The following is a 21,855-nucleotide window of genomic DNA, read 5'->3' as shown; positions in this document are numbered from 1 at the left end:
TATGTGGTTGCTATTTGCTTATTCCCATCCAGAAAATAATAGCAGAACCGTGGGTGAATTAAGCATTTTACTTGATCCTGATGGCTAATTAGCTTCAAGTAGATGACATTTGGAAGGGGTGTAAATGTGTATTAATAAAGTCACCTAGTTTAGCTTGCCCATCTAACTCCCAAAATGTGCATAAATGGTTTCTTGTTAGGGTAATGTTTTCAGCAAATCCAAACTGTGGGACTTCTGTTTCAGCTACTACTAGCTGCTGAAAAAAAGAAGTGGTTTGTAAATGAATTTAAAGAGAAAATGCCATCTCTGATTCTTAGGCCCTTGTCCTAAGTTATGTACATGAGGGTTTAACAAGTTTTCTGTCAGAAGAAACACTGTTCCTCTCAGTTAAATACCCGAATTCATATAATAAGGCAGTTAAATCTTGCCCCCCAAAAGACACAAGTGTATAACAATTTGTGTACAATGTAGTCTTTTTCTAACTTGTTATGATTGGTCTTAATTATATTTGCATAGCATAGGTATTAGGAATATTCCTAAAATATTTATTCTTGCACTTATTCTTGGCTGAACTGATGTTTGTAGAAAATAATTTTCCTGCTGTATGCTTTAAGCCAGAAGTAATTTGTTTCTTTGTGCCTGCACTCATTAATTGAATGGATGTTGTTTTTCTTAATTGACTTCAATAAAATAACTATAAACAAATGAAGATTATTTACCAAAACAATAGGCACAAAAATAAAAGCTAGGTTTTCACTTAACCCTTATAAACACCACAAAAGAGCTTTCATGTAAGAAAAAACAGGCTGGCTATGGTACTGGGCTTCATCTCCAGCAGTGGGGAGGTCAAAGCAGCTGAATGAAAATGGCTGAGAATACTAAATCATATTGCACTGATGGATCTTGGTCTCCTCCAACTGCAGGATTGTAGTGGCAGTACTGTGCCTGTTTGTCTGCTTGCTACAGCTGAACTGTTGGAAGGACAAATTTGGCTCACTGAAGGTTGGGGAACTACTTTATCTTGTCTGTTGATAGAGTACTTTCACCTTAAGTCTAAGTGCTTTTCTGAAGATTTTACCTTTTAATACTGGTGCGCGATGATTCTTTCCAGTTTGTTTGTATAGCCCAGCAAGATTACTGCCGCATCCTCAATCAAGTGGAAAAGAACATGCAGAAGGTAGAAGAGGAAGGGGAGATTGTGATGGTGAAGGAGCACAGGGAGCTTGACCGCACTGGAACAAGAAAAGGTCACATTGTCATCAAGGTAAAAGGAAAAGAGAGTCTCTTGCAAAAGTCTGTGTTCTGTAAACCTCTTAACTTTTGGCGAGTTAGATCCAGTTGAGATATATATTGTAGAAGTAAATATTTGAAAATGGACTGTTTCTAGACTTTTTTTTAAATTATGCATGTTGATGACTAGGTGATTTCTATAGAGATTAATTACATAATTTTTTTGCATTTCTTATCTCAGTGGTCAAGCTGTTATATTCACTTAGCTCATCAGTTAGTGGATGGCAGTATTCTTTCTAGTGTGATAAGTCTTCAGTATGCTACAAGAAAACAAATTTGCATGTGTTGAAGATGTGTTAATGACTATGATTTTTTTTCGATTTTTTGTTTTCGATAGGGAACAGCTGAAAGGTTAACAATGCATTTGGTGGAAGAGCACTCTGTGGTAGACCCAACATTTATAGAAGACTTCTTGTTGACGTATAGGACCTTTCTTTCCAGCCCAATGGAAGTGGGCAAGAAGTTGTTGGAGTGGTTCAATGACCCCAGCCTCAGGGATAAGGTGAAAATCTCCTGAATTATGTATTGTTACCATTTGCATTGAAATATAAACTAATAAGAATAAAATATGCTTTAGAGAAAATGACCAAATTGAATAAGACACAAATAACTGGTGACATATTTTAATGGCAGAATATATGGCTAAAACTAAGAACACCTTTTCCCTTATTTTATTTAAATATCACAGTGTTCATGCAAGGTAAATTGCCCGTGTTTTACCTTGGTGTGTTTTTACAATTTAGTTGCTTGCAGGTATAGAGGAAGCTTTTTTCCAATAGTGAGTATTTTTATTTAATGTAATTCAGTAGAATTTTATTGTGCCTCCAAGTTTGAGCATATAACTGAGTTCTGTGTTTTCTGTAAATAGTGCTAGTTAGTTCAACACGGCATATGTGATTTTTTAAAAAGAAAACAGAAAATTCATGCAGTGTTAGGAATCTGTTGTGCTTTATGTAGCATTAGAAAAAGCCACCAAGCCCAACCCAAACACAAGAAAGCAAACAAATGTCTTCTTCCCTAAACAAAGTTTCCATGATGGAAGAATAATGCACATCCATTTTTGGTGCACTGGCCATTGAGGCTTTATCACGCTTCAAACTGTATTGCTTTATTTTCTCTTGTATGAAACTTTTTCTTCATGTAAAAAATACTCTAAAAATTTCCAGATGCCCTTTTCTTTTTCTAAGTTTGAAACCATGGGAATGATATTAGTACATGAAAGAGAAATTTGGTTATCAGCTTTTATTTAAATCTGGGTATTTCTTCCAGAAATGTTAGCATAGCTGTGCCTTGAAGGAAGGATCTTGTATTTTACAGAGAGTAGGCTTTGCAGCCAATACTGTTCAGAGCTGTAATATTTGAGTTAATCTCTTAAGTTATGTTGCTTGTCCTCCAATGGACAATCCCTCAGCCTCTAAAAGCATGAGCCAGCACAGTTTCTTGTATCACTCTGAACACAGAACAGCTCTTTGTTCTGCTGCCTCAATAACCAACCTTTTCTGACCTCCAGTAGCACTGGCAGAAAGGCAAGAGGCAGAGAACAGCTTGGGAGAAGTGGAGATAAGCAAGTAGGAAATAAGGAATCTGGAAGATTTTGGCTGTTTGTACTGGGTGTTAATAGGCAATAAGGAGAGCAAAGGGTGTGAGTAAAGCTTGCTGGGGATGATCAGTACTCAGAAGTATTCACAGTAGGACAGTGGATGTCCAGCCTTAGTGATGATTTTGCCCTGCAGCAGGTTACTTGATTTTACAGCATTAATCCTCTTTTAATGGTGTTCCTGATTTGTGACACAAGTTATGGTAGTCCTCTGGAAGTCAGCATTCAGCTTCCCCCAGCTCAGTGTCCTTTGGGTGTAGATGAGTAAGTCCCAAATTTAAAAGCAGCATTGACAGTGAAGCTGTCACTGCAGTAGTTTAAAATACATTGCGTGGTACAGCTTGCAACTTCCCAGACGATTTTAATAATCTGCAATTACCCTAAATTTAACCAGACATTGTCTGGATCTTCCAATGTCATCCACAGTAATCAAAAGTATCAAAGCTGTTTAAGCGGAATGAAGTTCATCTTCAATTTCAAAGGTGCAGAAATCTCAAGTATTTTCGTGTGGCTGGGAGCTGCAGCACGTAGAGCTGGGTAGCTGCCTTCAGTTAGAATCTGAACTTGGAGTTCTGAGGTGCTTGATTAGTTTGGTCATTAATTTCAGCAGTTCTTCTGAATTAATTTCCTTTCCAGGGCAAAAGGAAAACTACTTAGAAACTTTGAAGGTGGATTGGTTTTGCATGCCTGGTGTCAGACCTTTAGCACGTGAGGCTGCAGAGGTTTGGACTTTCTATAGACACAAGGAGTAAACAGGGGTTAGCACTAGCTGATTAAAATTTGTATCAGATTTGTTCTTAAGCTCTATGTGTTGAAATGTGTAGAGATTTATCCCTACTGATTTACTTTCCCAGCATAAAAGAAGAAGTGCAGCTGTATTTTTAGCGGTAGCATTGAGTGGTGGAACTCTTGGATTCAGCAACTTTTTAAAAATAGCATGAATCAATGTTAATTCAAGACACCAAAACACTTCTGTTTTGTCAGAACAAGTGCTGCTGATGTTCCAGGTCAAATCACATACTAAAAAAGAGAATATTATACTAAAAGCATGTAGTTTTAAAAACTGCAGGTCTTATTTTGTGGTTTAACATTCATTAGTATTAATTAATTGTATTCCTTTAGATTTTTTCCTAAGAAACTGTAAAATACCAGCTAAGATTCTTCTCAGCTTGATCATCGTAATTTCTTGGGGGGAGTAGCAGGTGGAGAGAAAGGGAGGAGTAAATGGAAAGGTTGACTCTAAGGAAAGGAATTGCTGTTTTTGCTGTTAAAATATCTTTCCTGCTTGCAATATCTTGTTTTTCCTACCTCTCTAAACATACAGTAGCTCTTTCATGGAGGTAAATGCCAAATGAAGTTAATGGTGGGCACATCTAAAGAGGAGATTCAAGAGCCAATATTAAGCCGTATCATAAGCTTTGTGATCATGTGCTTGGAGAACTAAGCAGATTTGGAAATGTACATGAACAGGAAATTGTTATAAGGCAGAAATGGATCTACCTTGTTGCCTTCTACCTGTGTGCACTATTCCCTACTTAATCAAATTTGATACAGTCAGTGTTTTCTGACTCATAGTATTCATTATGAAATACAGCATATAATTGCTTATACAAGTGAAAACAACTTTAGTACTTATTTTTTTCTATTCTCCTGATAAATAATTGCATATTAGTGAAGTTTGATTTGGATGTATGTATATGTGCATATATATTATGTAAGATTCCAATGGAAATTTACAGAGCCTTTAATGACCAGTATTTTTAAAGGACTTGGCAGTAGTGTTGTTCTGAGTATTCCAGCAAAATAATAAATATAAAAAATATTTATAATGTTGATGAATTTTCAGGTTACACGGGTAGTATTGTTGTGGGTGAACAATCACTTCAATGATTTTGAAGGAGATCCTGCTATGACTCGATTTCTGGAAGAATTTGAGAACAATTTGGAGAGGGAGGTAAGAGTGAGGGTTTTTTTCTGACAACTTGGGATAACAGGGAATAGCCAGGCTGTTACATATAACTTACTATGCTTTTCTCTTGTAGAAAATGGGTGGACATTTGAGGCTGTTAAATATTGCTTGTGCTGCTAAAGCTAAACGAAGATTGATAACCTTAACAAAGCCATCTCGAGAAGCCCCTTTGCCTTTTATCTTGCTGGGAGGGTCAGAAAAGGGATTTGGAATCTTTGTTGACAGTGTAGATTTTGGTAGCAAAGCTACAGAAGCAGGCTTGAAACGTGGAGACCAGGTACGTAATTTTAAAATGTGTCCCTCCATTACCCCTCCCCTATTTTTTTTGTTTCCTTTCTCTTCACTATGTGAAAATTTTTCAAACATGTTTGAATTTTAGATATTGGAAGTAAATGGTCAAAATTTTGAAAACATTCAGCTGACAAAAGCCATGGAAATCCTTAGAAACAACACTCATCTGTCTATCACTGTGAAAACAAATTTATTTGGTAAGTTTGTCTGCATTGTTCATTCTAGTTTTGATAGAGACCTAAATTATATTTGTAGTAGTTTAAAATAGTTTTGTTTGAAACTCTTTTGTACTGGAGAGAACAGAAAAAGGAAACATGAAGGTCCTAAAATATCTTTGTTCATAATTGTAAAGAAAAATTTGAGTAGAGATTTACATGAAGTGACTTCCCTCTCTCAAGGGTATGTTTCTGGATTAAGAGGAAGTGTTGTGACCATGAAGCTCAAACTTAAAAAACATGCTTGTATATATAATGTTTAGTTCTCTCTTAAGAAGGAAGCCTCTTCAGGCATTTCAGCTGATCAGTGGTCTTATTTTGTCTGCTGAATTTACTCATATTTTTTCAGCCCACTCTTGAGCGTAACAAGCTCAAGGCTGTTACAACCTTTCCTGTCAGCTAGGCGAAAAGATTCTTGCTACCCTCTGTATTTGTTCTCTACATTTTTCCCTCTAAAGTACACATGGAAGAGTCTTCAAGCAGCTCAGGACCTCATAAGTAATACCATCATAAGTAATTCATATATTGAGGGCTTGGTTTGACTTTTTACCACTGGATACTTGGATTACTTACACAGTTTAGTGATGTGTTCCTTGAGCATCTCTTTCAGGATCAGGTGCTTCATCAGAAGTAAGTAGGGAAGAATATTACCGCAGCATGTACTAACAAGTTAGCATGTGCTAACTGAAGATTTAGTTTGCCTAGGTTATCTTCAAAAATCATTGGTCAAATCCTGGGAACTTTTTTTTTTTTTTTTTTTAATGAAGACATTTCCTTATATATCTGGAAATGCTTTTTGAGCTGGATGTTCTTTTTTCTCTGTAAGTTCTGTAACTATCCTTCTCACACTGGGTGTTTGAGTCTTATGTGTTGCTTTACTATGTTAAAGATTAAATCTGATTTCTTCCTTTCTTCAGAAGTGTTTTTCAAATTTCTTCTGTCTTGTGGCTTCAATGCAAATACTGAAATCAGATTTCAGTACAGTCCCAGAGCAGTTACTTTCTGTGTACTGCATGCAGAATTCCTTCTCCACAAATCCCAAAAGGAGAGTTTATATTTTTCAATATAAAATAGCATCTTGTTATCTGTACCTAATGTCTCTCTCCAGCCTCTAAGTCCTATTCAACAGTACAGTTATTGGCTGGGTTTACTCTCCTCCACTTGAGTGTGTCTTACTTCAAGTTTTTGAAATCTCTTGGTAATTTGTAATACCTCTGGATATTAGAAAATATTAAGGATAAAATTAATAAGTAACAGTAAAACATAGTGCCAATACTCATCCTTAGTTGTCCTTGTTCCTGTGTTTTCCTGCAATTCCTTAGTTTTAATTATCACTTTTCATTTATTATTAAAAATCAGCTCATCAGAGGATTTTTCCATTTTTGTATGGAGAGTTCATCTAACACTCAGAATGCATGACGTGCTCTCCAGTTCAGTTTTGTTTGATTTATTTAAATATGTCAGCTTTTTTTTTTTTTTGAGGCTCAAAGTTGCAGTAGAAGAACTAATTTACGAATTTATCAGATATTTCTGCCTCAGAGATGACTCTTTGCTAGGGAGCTGAGGGAGAATGAGTGATTTTTTGGTATTTCTGGCAGATGGATGCAACAGTTCTCTTGAATATACCAAGGTGTCTCACTAGTCTCCTGCTTTGTTTCTTATGACTTTGTTGCTCTTTCCCTTCTGATTTTTTGGATCCTGTTGCTAATAATTTCTTGTCCATCTGAAAGCTTTTGTAGCTGCCTCTCTGCTTAAACCTCCCTTCGCATTTGTATTTTTCTATCTCACTTTTGTCTCATGTGCTCTTTTTATACGTGCTGCTATTCTGCAGAAGCCTGTGTCCTTAGGCTGAGAAGTCACATTCCTTCTGTTGATACCATCCATGTAACCATGTGGGCACCTGTGTATTTCTCTTCTAGGCTGGGCCAATTAACTGTTTTTCTGATTCATACTACAGAAAATGAATGTAATTTTTAAAAGCAAAAATGTTTTTAAACTCTTATACCTAAATTAATCTAATGCTGGAATTGACAGAATATCCTAATTTTATTTTTTTTAATGATAATATTAAACTGGTCTGGTGCACAGAGCTTTCTTTTACATTCTTGTCCTTTTTCTTCCCTCCCTTTTCCTGTCTTGTGCAGTTTTTAAAGAACTCTTAGCACGGCTGTCAGAGGAAAAAAGAAATGGTGCTCCCCACCTGCCTAAAATCGGTGATATCAAAAAGGCGAGTCGTTATTCCATCCCTGACCTTGCTGTTGATGTGGAGCAGGTAATAGGATTAGAAAAAGTAAATAAGAAAAGTAAAGCCAACACAGTTGGGGGAAGAAATAAGTTAAAGAAGATACTTGACAAGACTCGAATCAGTATTCTGCCTCAGAAACCATACAAGTGAGTTTATTTCCTCCTAAATATTTCCTCTGCATTAAATGATAAGAATTTCTAATGAACTTACAGCTTGTGATTATACTTTCCTATTTATTAATATAAGTCACGTTTACATCTGAAAAAAATATCAGAAAACAAAATTCTGAATATTTGAACAACTATAAACTGCTAACAGTGCAGCTCCTGACATCAGTTTTGTTTCTTATAGATAAAGTAATGACACAAATATTTCTTTATGTGATTTCCTGTTTTCTTTTAAGAGGACTGTTAACTGAAATTATTTTGGAATAATTCTGTAAGCAGGTTACTTGCAAAGGGTTGGTATGAGCTGGTATTTCAATATATCCACATTCCAGTGGTCTATAAGGATTTCTATGTACTGCTGTAAGGGAGACTGAGGTTAAAATTTTAACTTGGCTCCTTTGATAGAATTGTGGGTTTGTTTTTATTTTTTTAAAGAAAGCTAAATATGCTATCTGATAGCTTTTATTCTATGATCACATTTTAGAAATAGAGTTCTAAAAAATTCTGGTAACAATAGAAGAGTGAATTTTATATGATATTATGGGAACCTGGTTCTTGGCCGAGGCAAATGGTATTCATGGGAAAATTAATTGTAGAGGGTAGTTGTGTGATCAGTGTTTTCTCTTGCATTTTTCCTTCCTGTGTCCCACTAAGGAAGAAACTATTCCATGTAAATATAAATAAATTCAATGTAAATAATAGACACAAAAATGCAGGGTTTTTTTCCTGCCATTACTTAAAAGTGGTTTGCTTAACTAAAGTTTCCTAAATATCACCTGCTAAATGAAAACTATTCTGAAACATTAGAAACATATATAGAAGGTTAGTAATATAATGATTAAATTAATATAAATTTATTATATCCAAATAATGGATGTTTCTTAAATTGATGGCAGTACCTTTCAATAGAGGAGAATCTGTAAATCCTCTTTTTTATGTTGTTTGTCTTTAACATGTTTTCCTTTATATAACTGGTCTAGCATGTTTGTTTCTGTGTTTGAGCTGTGCATAGTTAGGTCTGTTTTTCTGTATTGGTCACTACAGTTCATAGCATTTGCATAAAATTTTCATGTTGGTTTTTCTTTTTTTTTTTCCTTTCATTTTGAAACTTCTTCTGTGTAGGGACCTCTTTGGGTAAGATTCAGAAAAATTTGACCTACTTTATTTTCTTTTTGCTAGCTCTACTTCATGTGTTATATATAGCAGTTCGTCTGCAAAGCCTGTTGACATTCAGTTGTTTTTGTCTGCACAGTTTCTGCCTAGAGATCTGTAGCTATAGACTTTAGTGTTTGTGCTTTTCTTTCCCCTATTGTGTAGAAGCATCAATCTCATTTTTCCTTGTAATTACTGGTGTTGCACATATTAAGGGTCTTCACCTAATCTCATGTTTTTGCATATAAGAAAATCAAGAGGGGTGAAAAAACTGATTTAATCTTTAGTTAAAGTAGACATTCAAAGACTTCATGACTCAGCTAGCTTAAAACTGTACACTGTTTTTTGAGTGTGAAGACTGCAGAAGGCTCCAGTGCCTCGAGGACGTACCCAGACAAAACCAATCTTTAAACTAGAATGAGGTCACTCTTAGAGGGAGCTTGTCTGCTTCATGAGACATTAAATCAGTATCAAAGATGAATCAGTTTGAGCAGGAAATAATGCCTTCCTTCAGTCTTGCTGTTTAGTCCAATGAGGTTAAATGGCTTCTCAAACCGAGCAAACAGCACCATTTCCTCTGCACCTATGGGGAAATCTCTCTTTACTGTCTGTAAGATGTGTCTCAAAGGGTTCTGGGTACAACCTCCACTGGAACTCTTTCTTTACTTTTCTGATGCAGGGTGGTTTTGTGGTCTGTAGGCTCAATTGTTCCAAAAAAAGGATTAAATACAACCTCCACCTCTGTCTGTAGTAAAGTTCTGCCTGGTCCATAGTGCAGCATCCCAGACAAAGCAGCAGCCCCCGTGTCTCCCCTCTGCAGCCCTGCAGTGGGATGCAGAGGATTTTGTGTTTTGAGGGAAGAAGCATTCAGATACTTCTGTCATTTCCTTATCTCTCCACCCTTTTTGTCATTCAGCAGCAAAGTTATTTCTTAGTTAATGTGCTATCTCCCTGCATGACAGATGCATACAGAAAGCAAAAGAAATGCTGTTTTCTTAAAACCACAATCTCCTTTCATTAGTGTAATAAAATATTTTACCTAATAATAGATCTTCATGGGACCTGGATTTTTTTTAGTGTTGCTCTTTTTATCTGGTATTTCTAGGGTTCATGATTTGTTTGCATAAGTTAGAACTCACTCAGATTCTAATTTAAGTTCTAAAAATAGGATAGACTGAGTGCAAAGTAAATTATTTCCAATTTCTTATATGAATACTTAAAGTAGAGCCCAATTTTAGACACTTTTATTGCTTTTTAACCCAACATTTTCAGAGTTGATACACTTTATCGAGGCTGCTTCAGTCATGATGCACAGGATAGGTATAATATTGTATAGAACTCGCAAACTGCAAAAGGAATGCATAATGCAAGTGAAACTATTAATGTAAGATTCACACTGTTTTAATTTGATTTGAATTTAGGTAAAATACTGTTGTTGGCACTCTTATGAAATCTGGTATATGTCGCTCTAATTAGGAATGGCTGGGTAGAGACGACATAGACTCTCAAGGAGTCAGAACAGGAGAATTCCTTAGTTTATTGCTTTAGCCTTGTTTTATAGACTAGTTTGTGGAAAGTACAGAAAGGAAACTTATTGGTTAGTAAACTGCTACATCACCATCATTGGTCAGTGGTGTACACCACCTCCTGACTTTCTCCTGCAACGAAAACAAGAGACAGACAAACAACACCTGCAAGGGCTGTTTTCTGTTTCTGAGGATTGTTTTTAAATCCTCCCATGAATTTCTCAGGCTAGCTCTCAGGCAGGACCGAGCTCTGTGGCCTGTAATAGCTACAGGCACTCCGGTTCAGATTTAGCATCCATAGGTATATATTAGTTTAGAACCACCAGAAAGCATTTTGTGGTACAAGGGCTGTAGGGTTTTTTGTTTACTTTTTTTTTTATAATGTGGAGTGCTTCCTACTTGAAAGACATTTTATTGATTGTGGCAATTCTTTTGGTTGTAGTGAAAGACTTACTTGCTTGTGGCTTAGCATGAAGGTGCTGTGTGCTGAGTAGGTCATCGCTGCTTGTCACAGTGTTTTGTGCTTGATGTGGAAGTACAAAAATACAAATGTTCAGATTCACCTTAACTTCTGATTAAGAGAGAATCCTGTAACACTTTCCAGTGGCCTTGAGTGTTTCCGTCACTCTCACAGCTTGAGGTTTGCATTTCATAAAAGTGTTCTGGTAATACAGAGTTACCTTGTTTTTGAAAAGCAAAACAATCAGAAAACCCAAACACAATAAAGAGAGGTACCATGCATCACCTTCTCAAAAGCAGTTGTGTCCATATCATCAAAAATGTGTCTTTAGTACTCAGACACTGTTCCAGACTACTGTTCAATTCATAGCACTTAAAGAAATGGTACAAGATTGTGCTGTTTAGAGCTATTCATTGGTAAGCACAAAAGGATATTGGTGCTGTAAGAGCTATCATCTAGCCTTTTATTACTTCTGTTTAGGTTTTCTGAGGATGGATAGAGCACTAAGACAAAGGCTTAAGTGCCCAACATTAGAGTACAAGTGGTCATTTGTGTTGCATCATTTAATTTACTCAGCTGACTTGGTTGTAGTGTTTGCAATGAAGTCTAAATTCTAGTTTATGCTTTACTTAAACGTGTAGATACAGATTTCGACATGCTTGGCTTTTAGTAAGGCCTTGCCTATACTTGCTATATTTTTTATGCTTTCCACTTACTATAATTACTGCTATTCAACATTTTACACCCTCTGAGTATTTTATTAAGGATTTTGATCTATATATTTAGAGAAAAGTTCAGTGGCTGTCTCCAGCTCTACATCTTGTGCTGGATGTTCGGCTTCACTTAATTATGAACTCAAAAACAATAAGCAAATCAGTGCCTACTATAATATGATGATAGCTCTGTCTCTGATCCATCTAGCACTACTGACCTCCTGTGGGACCCTTCCTTACACAATTTAATGGACAAAACCCTTCACCTTTGTCACAGAATATTTTATTTACAGCTGTCAGGTACTTTGGAGAGGTTACTGATAGCACACAAGTGTGGCTGTTTAGCTTAGCCTTACCTGGCATCACTTCAGTCATACTGAGTGAAAAGAAACTCAGAGATGTGATACAGGGTGGGAAAACCAAATGATCTCAAATGATCCTTTCTCACCTGTCTGGTGAAAGATCTTGTATAATGTGGCTACAATATATCACAAATATAGTTGCAAACCCTATCTGTGATGGGGTAAAATAATCTATGAAGTTCAGGCTTGAAAACAGCACTGATGTGACAGCAGTACTACTCAAAGTTTGGGTGATGGGGTGGTGCAAGGATGATGAGGTGTGTACCACCTTTTGAACGAACAAATTGGCCAAAATCATTAAAAAATGAGCCTAGCAACTCAGAGCTTAATGATGAGGATCTTCTGGCAGCATGAGCAGGCAAATCGAGTCACTGTGAGTGGACTTGCCAAAGCAAGTCCCGTTGTCTGAAGAACCTTTACTTCTAAATAGCAATTGCTGTAGTAACAATTGAAAGTATGAAAATGTAGCAATAGAGACATCACTGAATCCCTCTAGTGCAGCCAAGCTCTGAATGCCTGTCAGTCCTGATTTTGTTTCTTTCTGATTGCAGTGACATTGGAATTGGCCAGTCTCAGGATGACAGCATTGTGGGACTGAGGCAAACAAAGCACATTCCTCCAGCTTTACCTGTCAGTGGAACCTTGTCATCCAGTAATCCCGACCTGCTGCAGTCTCATCACCGCATCTTAGACTTTAATACTACTCCAGGTAAGAATCCTTTTTTTATTGTTGTTCTTGACCTTTTAATTTCCTTTCATAGTTCAGGTTTTTTGTTTGGATTTGTAGTCTGAAGAGACATGTGAGTTTTTATTAACTGTTTGCTGTCACACACAAATTAGTCACATATTCATTGTGTTAGGATTTATTACATCTGCTACAATATACTTTACCCACATACAATAGATGTCTGTTTTTCATGTATGCTGTATATAGAGTGCTTCTTACTGATTGAGTATTCTTGGCTAGTAAAAACCTGTTTTGCTCGGTATTTTATAATTTGCCTCTATGGATCATTGTTTATAAGACTGCAATATTTTCAAATAGCATAGCAGATCATTAGCTTATAGTAAAGGGAAAGGACATTGGACTGGGACACTAGGCATGTATTTCAGTCTTTTTCTGAACAGACTTACATAATTTCTAGAACATTTGTAAGGGACAGAGTTTCAAAGTTTCTTGTTAGTCACCCTGCCCTACAGCTGTATGCCAAATTCTTTGAATATAAAATCCCTTTCTGAAATAGATAAAAAATGAACACATTTAGAGAGGATCAAAGCACAGGGGTGAGTGAGGGAGAAATAGGGGGAGAATATGAGAAACTTGAGAACCTTATCTTATAAGAACGGTTTAGCTGGAGCTCCTGGTAGGGCTGGGATTTGTGCTCTTATCTGGCTGCAGGAAGGTTCTTAGTGGGAAACCTTTCCTGAGTTAAGTATCCAAATCTTTGCTATTAAAATACAGCTTCTGGAGCAGGATATGGTGATGGTAGCTCTCCAGACACTTGGTTATTTTAGCCTAATCTTTAGAGAATTATTCAAAAGTAAAACTGAAAATACTGTGCCCTCCTAAGGCTGAGGGATTTCAAACATTACCTAAAGGATTAGCTGAAGGGATGGTGCTTAACTATCAGCCTACACACTGGCTGAGTTAGTGCAGTCATTGTGCTTGAACCTGGGGTATTGAGCATTACTTCTTCTCAGGTGTTTCAGGGCTAGAAGAGATTGCAAAGAGGTCGCTTGTGATTTTTGCCCCAGTGCCTAAGATTGATTCTGAGGGACTGGGAAGGTGTATATTTTTTTGTATTTTACCTAATGGCTAGTTCCAGCACCCTGAAGCTATTCTTTATCAGTAAGAGCCTAGCTTTTCATCAGGACTTTTTCTATAAATGGGTGAAAATTCCATTCTCTAGCTTACCACTTACCTAGACCAGACAGTTTTAGGTAATTAGAGTGCCTCTAACGCCAAGTGCAGCAAGTGGCCAACTCCCAAAGCTGTGGGCATTCCTGTCTCATGAGCTTGGACAAACTTCCATGAGAAGGAAAGCCATTTCAAGCCTAGAGCCCTTTAAATTACAGATGGAGTTTAGAGAAGCTTAATAAATGAATAAGGTTCAACTGTTTGCATTTTGCACTGAGGAAGGGAGATCAATATGATGTATTGCTATTGCTCCCATGTTTTAACAGTTTTTCCATGTCTTTGTAGGAAATACATTTCTTCTTCATTAAAAAAAAAAGTTTGTTTTGTTTTTGTTTTTTTTAAATTTGCCTGAATGTCCACACATGGAATATTTTTAAAGTAATTCTCAGGCAAATTTTTTTTCCTTTGTGGAAAGTAGGAAAAGGGGACTTGAAATGACAAACATAGACCTTAAGGGCTTTAGAGATGATTGCATTGTATATAGAAGAGTTGAATTATATTTCTATGTATTTCAAGACTTGAAAAAATTAAAGCCTGCAGTTTTAATTCCTTTTACTACCTTGGTCTAAATTAAAGATGGAAATGGAGGCAGCTTGCAAGAAATTGAATGCACTGGAGGAGAAAGAGAAATTGGTAGAGCAGCTGTCCTTTGAGGCTTTGAGACATATCCCTCAGGATAGAAAATAAAACAACTTTCTCCTTTTAGAAGAGTAGTCTTTGAGGAGAAAGTGTGAACAGCTTGAAATCTGCAAGGAGTCATTTTAGTTTTTCTTCTGATTGGCTCGGGCTGTCTCAAATATACTTTTAAAGGTTTATTTTTAAATGTTCAATAGCACTTTGATTTCTCTTTTCTTGTGCTGCCTTTGCTATTTGATTGGAAGTCAAAATAATAGAGTAATGATGAACTGCCAGTCACTGGTACTTTTTCTTTCCCCTCACAATCTTTCTAAGGGAATAGATTCCTATCATACAGCATTGCATTCTTCAGCCTGCCACTCCAGTTTCCCTTTTTGAAAACCAGTGAAGGGGGGTGATTATGATTCTCTTCAAGTGTTTTATTTAAAAATTATTGGGCTGAATTACTTGCTACCATTGCTATGGCTGCAGTCATTTCACTTGCTGGCAGACGTCTGTGTATTCTCTGTAGAGCTTTTGCTCCCAGCTCTGATGGGTAGGCAGCCTGAGAAATTGGGTGGTAAAATGCAGTGCAAAGATGGGACTCCTCTGTTTGCTGTCCCCTGCATTTCTTCATATTGACTTCAGTTACCCAGCAGAGCAGGTTATTTCCTTGTTGCACAAAACATTTTTTCTTCTAGGGACCCTTAAACAATTTCTCACCTTGGTCCTGTTTACAGTAGCTTCTCAACTTTACAGCATTTCTTTGGCAAATATTTCTGTAACAGCAAGAGGCAGCAAGATCTAGAGAAGGGTCTGGTTTTTAATGACATCTCCAAAAGGCTGTGTCTTTGGCATCTGCCTTCCTCCAGGTGTCAAGAAATGTAGAAAGTATTTCAGAAAATACTCTGCTCTGTATCCCTCTTCAACTAATTACTGAAGGAAGATGGGTCAGTGTAGAGTTGGTGATAAAAGGTAAAATTGGCTTGCTTGTTATGAAGCATTTGTACATTTAACTCAAATGCTTAGGAAGGGCTAAAAACTGACATCCTTTATGTGTAACTTATGATGTAATCAGTTCTAGTGTGTTCTGGTATTAGTACTTCTCAAGCTACAAAAAACTACTGTGAGCTTTAAAGTTACAGAATTAGTTGTATGAAATTTGTAAAATAATATATTTAAGCCTAAAAAGCCTTTGTGGCATGTAAATGAACTCTTATCAGAGAGATTTATCTTAATGCTTTCGAAATTATTATTTTGGAAACATGCAAGATCAGTGGGGAGGTGTTAAGTTTTGTTCTTTTGTCACAAGATTTCTGCTGTTGAACAGATCTTTCTGTAGTAACTTGTACATGTCATGCACATTCAGGTCTCACAAAATAAGCCCCTCTAGTTGTACCAAAGTTATTATTTTCATTTGACAGCTGTTTTTTCAGTGTTTTTTTATGGTAGTCATTTCAGAAGCCTTCATTTAGAAGGTTTTCTATTATTATATATTTTGTTGCTGTATGACCTCATTGATCTAAAAAATTAATTATTTTTAAGAAGAAACATATTAAAGAAAAATGAGTAGATGTCATGCCTCACAAAACTAGAAAAGTTTATTTCAAAGAAAGGGAAGAAATTAAATTAATTGAAATACTTGTCAGTTAAAAATACCTGAGGTTATAAACCCCAGTTATGGATACCTATATAATTTAATTTATCTTTTTTTTTTTTTTTTCCTAATAATACAGTGATAACTAGCAATATTCATTTGATCAGTGGGTCTGGATTTCAATAGATTCATGCTCATTAGTTTGTTTGTCCCAGCTTTGAAAATATTAACATTTTTGTGGCTTGCTTAATTTATAGCCTAACTAGCTTCTTTTTCTGGATGGTAATAGAACTAGCTTTTGCTGAAGATATTTGTCAGTAAGAACCTAGCTTTTCATTAGGACTTTAACTGAAGTAAAAACTGATAACACTAATAATTAAATTCAATGTGACTTGCTCATTCTTGTACCACTAAGTTCTTATTTTTCTTTTCTTACTAAATTGCATAACTTGCTTGTAATTTTTTCCCCAGAATTACCAGACCAAGTCCTGCGGGTTTTCAAGGCAGACCAGCAAAGTCGCTACATAATGATCAGCAAGGACACAACAGCCAAGGAAGTGGTCATCCAGGCCATCAGGGAATTTGCTCTCACTGCAACCCCTGATGCCTATTCACTGTGTGAAGTCTCTGTCACACCTGAGGGTGTCATCAAGCAAAGGAGGCTTCCTGATCAGTTGTCCAAGCTTGCTGACAGGATACAGCTGAGTGGCAGGTAAGATGGAGACTGAGCTGAAACTGATGATGCCAATTTATTAAGTCAAAAATCTTGTTAAAGGAGTGTTAATTATTTAATATTCTGTTTCTTTGCAACACATCGCTGCTTTTATGCAACTTCTCATTAATACCTAGGCTGGTGAAGTTAATTTTATTCTCAGATTCTAACAGAATCATTATTGTAACTCTTAGCACTAATCAGGTATATTGTATCTAGTGTATTTTTCTGAATTTTGTTTTTACAGGTATTACCTGAAGAACAACATGGAAACAGAAACTCTTTGTTCAGATGAAGATGCTCAAGAGTTACTAAGGGAAAGCCAGATTTCCCTACTACAGCTCAGTACTGTTGAGGTGGCTACCCAACTCTCCATGAGAAACTTCGAGCTGTTCCGTAATATTGAACCCACGGAATACATAGATGACTTGTTTAAACTCAAATCAAAAACAGGCTGCACTAATCTAAAAAAGTTTGAAGAGGTGATAAATCAAGAGACATTCTGGGTGGCTTCTGAGATTCTAAGAGAAACCAACCAGCTGAAAAGGATGAAGATCATTAAGCATTTTATTAAGATAGCGCTACACTGCAGAGAGTGCAAGAACTTCAACTCGATGTTTGCCATCATTAGGTATTGCCCACTAATAATTTTACTTCTAAGTAAAAAGCAACTTACATGAGTCTCAAAAATAAAATGTACTTAACAGAGTAAAACAGTTTATATTGCTAACATCAACACTTGGCAGTCTACTAAGGACGGTGTTTTCTGTAATCTGAAATATTTGCTGAAATATTATTTGAAATGCTACTGTTACGTAGTTATTGCTCAAGGTAGTGTGGCAAGGTGAAGATGGCACTAGAGAAACTAGTGCACTTATTTAAAGACAAAGACCAAATGAAAAAATGGGTATATACATGAAAACTACATAATTGTTTCAAATGAATGGGTTAATTTCCACAAAGCAGCTGATTTTTATCCATACTCTCCAGTATCTTAAATTCATTCAGCCATGATATGTTGCCTTTGGTTTTCTTTCTATGAGCAGTTCCTTCCGTAGAACTCTGATAATAATCAATAACACACTGTGATACCATAACAGCCTGAAAATAAAAATCTTTTAATAAGAGTTTTAAAATGCACTGAAAATCTCAGAAAACCCTTCTTCGTTTTGGAATAAGAAGGAAGAGAGAAAATTCTAATGTCTATGTTTATACACATTTTTTAAAACACAAACAAAAACAATCCCCCTATATTGTCTCTCATGAAAAAGCTCAAGTAAGTTGTCTCAAACTGAAAGTGCAATCGTTGTCTTCGACACAAGCTCTTGTCATCATTGTCTTGACATTCAGTCAGCAGATTGAATGTGACACTTTCCCTGAAGATGAGTAGGTTTGAATACTTTTCAGCAAATGGGGCAAGTTCCAAAGTCAAAGATCCATGCTGATGATCAGTCAGCATCTCTGAGACATCAAAATATTGAGATTTTGTTCAGCTATTTCAGCCAATCTCAATGAGAAATAAAAGGAGCCTATCTGGTAGGAAAAAATTGAGTGAAGGAAAGATTCTAGGTATCAGACTTTGCAACAGGTAGAAATTAACAGCAAGACAGTCCGTGTCATTGCAGGGGAAGAAGGGGGTTTGTACCAGCTACAGCTTGAGAATAACCTTAGATATGGAGAGTGTTATGAAATTTCATCTAGAAAGAACAAAGTCAGATTATTACAGAAATAAGGTGGGTCAGTGTGCTGTCACCACTTGAACATTATCATGGAGAAGATGTTCTTTCAGACAGTTTGTTAATCTGGAAGTGGTGATCCTGAGGTACTTAGATTATGATAGTCTTATCAAACTCAGACACTGTTCTAAATCAACAAAAACTGTAAGGTTTAATTACTCATCCAAGTGTAACTTTTTTCTGTTTATGGTTACATCATGCAGATATATCCAGTTTTTATGGCTTTTATTAAAATGAACTTCATTATTCTATAATACATGCTGGCAAAAAGAACTTTCTAAATTTCTGTTACTTTATTGACACTTTTGTGCTCGGGTATTTTGGCTATACGGTATTTTTACCATACAAAATTCAATATGGTCTTTTCTAGGATTTTTTTGTTTCTTTCTCTTGTTCTTCAACTTTTTTGCACTTCTTTTGTTTCAAGTGGCCTGAATTTGGCACCAGTTGCAAGGCTCCGAACTACTTGGGAAAAGCTTCCGAGCAAGTATGAAAAACTGTTTCAAGATCTGCAGGACTTGTTTGATCCATCCAGGAATATGGCAAAATATCGTAATGTCCTTAACAGCCAAAACCTACAGCCCCCTATTATCCCCCTGTTTCCTGTCATCAAAAAGGACCTTACATTCCTTCATGAAGGTAAAGGCAGAAGTATATTGTATTTCACTAGCTAAGGAAAAGTAACTTTCCTGCCTAATCACTGATGTTGTTGATTGTAGGAAATGATTCTAAAGTGGAGGGCCTGGTGAATTTTGAGAAGCTGCGGATGATTGCGAAGGAGATACGCCATGTTGGTCGCATGGCATCTGTGAACATGGATCCTGCTCTCATGTTTAGAACAAGGTAAGTGTGCTGTACCAGGCAGAGCTTTCCCCAGCTGGGACAAGGCTAGGTGTCAGCAAGAGGCACTTTTATGTGCCTCTTCTATTGGAGCAGTGTGAAGTTTTTGTGTTAGCAATTGAAAAGCATGATGTGGTGGTCTAAAACTGGAGGAACCATTACATTTTGTGGTAACTGATACAGTCTAAAATGTGTTTTACTATTCCGTAGTTGACAGTTACTTCATAGAAATGAGATTCTATCAGTGGGAGGGAGAGAAACTGTCTTGAAAATAGATCTATTAGCCTATTTAAAACATTTATGGGTGTCAGCCTTATAACTTTGATTTAGTAGAAGTAGTAGCTGAGTCAGTGTCAGCTACTTGTGTTAGAAAACATGGAGTGAATGCTCTTTGACTTCACCTTTGACAAGCTTATTGCATACTCTTTTTTTCTTAATTTGAGCTATAAGAGTTTGTAATATCTGACTGTATGCCCAAGTCAAGGCTCTTTTTAGTGTTTGTGGGCTTCCAGAACTGCTTGTCCTGAGGTCTGGTCTTTTTCTTTCTGAGCTTGTGATCTTTCTCTATCTCTTCTTAAACCCATGCTTTATTCTTCGTGGCTCTCACTTGCAGGAAGAAGAAATGGAGGAGTTTGGGGTAAGTGGTTGGAGACAACACACACAGACATTCATTCTTCCTTTACCATTTGCATTTTTTCCTACTTTCTATCTTTAATTTTCTGGTGCTTTGGCATTTTTTTCGTTAACCCTTTTTTACTGACTACATTTTAATCTAGGAGTGCTTTTGATTTGAGATTAAAACACAGAAATTATTTTTAAGTGGTCATAGGTAGAAGTCGAATGTTCTTTCCCACCTTCAGTTTAAATTGCTGAAAGAAGTGACTTTCGGTCAAGGAGAAATTACAAAATAACAAAGTTGCAGCAGCTGAAAATTTCAGTGTTAAAATTTCAAAGGTGTTAATTTCCTTATACCTATTTAAGAATTAACACAATCAAATTCAAAAGTTAAAACTTAGAGTTATCTGCTTGACTAACTTACTTTCATATTACAACTAGCCATCATTTTTACCTTAACAATTAAGGGTCAATGCTTAGTTTTCATATAGATAAGCATACACTGAAATGTATATGACATAACTAGCTGATAATTTTATTGAACAAAATTCTCTTCAGTCTTGCAAGTTATGAAGAAGTTCTATTCTGTAAAACTAAGCTGTACATTTTGTATACAATCTGATTTAAAACACAGAGGGCTTTCAAAATGCCTACTTTATATGCATTTGAATTTGAACCTTGAATATAGTCTTGTGTCAGCACTGCCTTACTGCATGAGCTTTTCCTAATGCTCCAATCCTCTCAGTAGATGGCTTGAGAGAACTACCTTGAATGCTTTTCTAGATGTGTGAAGTGTTACTGCCTAGTGTGAGCAAAATAGGTTAAAATATCTGTGCCATTAAAATAGTGCCTGTAACCAAGAAAAAAAGATTTCCTGGCCCTCATCTTTCTATCTGTTATAGCTGTTTGACTTACTGGAATGAGGCATGTAAGCTTTGACCATAGACTGACATTCATGCACTCTCTTGCACGTTTCACATTTATAGGGCAATACCATGTTGGACTAAGTCATACCTTTGCTCTCTTTCTTCCCCCTCACTCCAGGTCTCTCAGCCAGGGCAGTGCCAATGCAGCAGTGCTGGATGTTGCACAAGCGGGGGGGCATAAAAAGCGGGTCCGTCGCAGCTCCTTTCTTAATGCTAAAAAGCTCTACGAGGATGCTCAGATGGCACGGAAAGTGAAGCAGTATCTCTCAAACTTGGATCTGGAAATGGATGAAGAGAGCCTCCAGACTCTCTCTCTGCAGTGTGAGCCAGCCACGAACACACGTGAGCGCTGTCATTTGTTGTGGATTTCAAGAAAACTGTTCCATGTAACTGTTTCTAGTCCAATGAATCAACTGGGAACAGTAACTAGACAGTGAAGTAGAAAATTATTTGTCTAGTCATTTTTAAGTACTAAACGTCTATGAATCCTAAGGAAATAATCTTGTGGATTAATAGGATAGAGACACAGGTGATAAGGCTTTAAAATGATGTCACAATGAAGTGTACAATGGCTTTTTAGATTTGTCTGTGCAAAGGGTATGGAGGAGTCAAAAGTTCTTTTATATTTCTGATATACTGAGGTTATTAGTGTGAATAGCGATATGGTTATTCTGAGGGAGTAGGGAATTTTCTTACGTCCAGGTGTTTCAGAGATACTTGGAAGGCTGTACCTGGGCCAGCAGAGGGGAACCTTATCCTGGATATCAATTTTGTTTCGATTTTAGGAAAATACTGCATTTTATGCCCTTCCCTTTCTGCAGGGTAGCAAAAACTAGTAATTATATGTCTGTTCTGAATCAGTTGTAGTCATTATGATTGCCCAGTATAACTTCTGATCATGTTTTTTGT

General features: G+C 36.5%; 1 protein-coding gene across 10 annotated transcripts in view; it reads left to right on the top strand.

Moving 5' to 3' along the window:
• Positions 1-21,855, top strand: part of RAPGEF2 (Rap guanine nucleotide exchange factor 2) — a 183,004-nt gene that overhangs the window by 148,400 nt on the left and 12,749 nt on the right. For 9 of the 10 annotated variants that reach the window (XM_014262039.2, XM_014262029.2, XM_014262016.2 and 6 more), the window contains 13 exons: positions 1,112-1,264; positions 1,628-1,792; positions 4,734-4,841; positions 4,930-5,133; positions 5,236-5,344; positions 7,507-7,753; positions 12,539-12,696; positions 16,589-16,829; positions 17,077-17,460; positions 18,993-19,204; positions 19,285-19,408; positions 20,019-20,042; positions 21,065-21,288. In XM_014262039.2, the coding sequence (XP_014117514.2) occupies positions 1,112-1,264; positions 1,628-1,792; positions 4,734-4,841; positions 4,930-5,133; positions 5,236-5,344; positions 7,507-7,753; positions 12,539-12,696; positions 16,589-16,829; positions 17,077-17,460; positions 18,993-19,204; positions 19,285-19,408; positions 20,019-20,042; positions 21,065-21,288 (2,353 nt within the window). The remainder of the gene's footprint in view (positions 1-1,111; positions 1,265-1,627; positions 1,793-4,733; positions 4,842-4,929; positions 5,134-5,235; positions 5,345-7,506; positions 7,754-12,538; positions 12,697-16,588; positions 16,830-17,076; positions 17,461-18,992; positions 19,205-19,284; positions 19,409-20,018; positions 20,043-21,064; positions 21,289-21,855) is intronic. The other variant, XM_014262022.2, reaches the window with a different exon arrangement.

The sequence above is a fragment of the Pseudopodoces humilis genome, chromosome 6 (assembly GCF_049639895.1).
Source record: "Pseudopodoces humilis isolate 2021_Gansu_Grassland_sample_001 chromosome 6, ASM4963989v1, whole genome shotgun sequence".
NCBI classification, from domain to species: domain Eukaryota; kingdom Metazoa; phylum Chordata; class Aves; order Passeriformes; family Paridae; genus Pseudopodoces; species Pseudopodoces humilis.
This window is presented reverse-complemented; position numbering and strand designations above follow the sequence as displayed.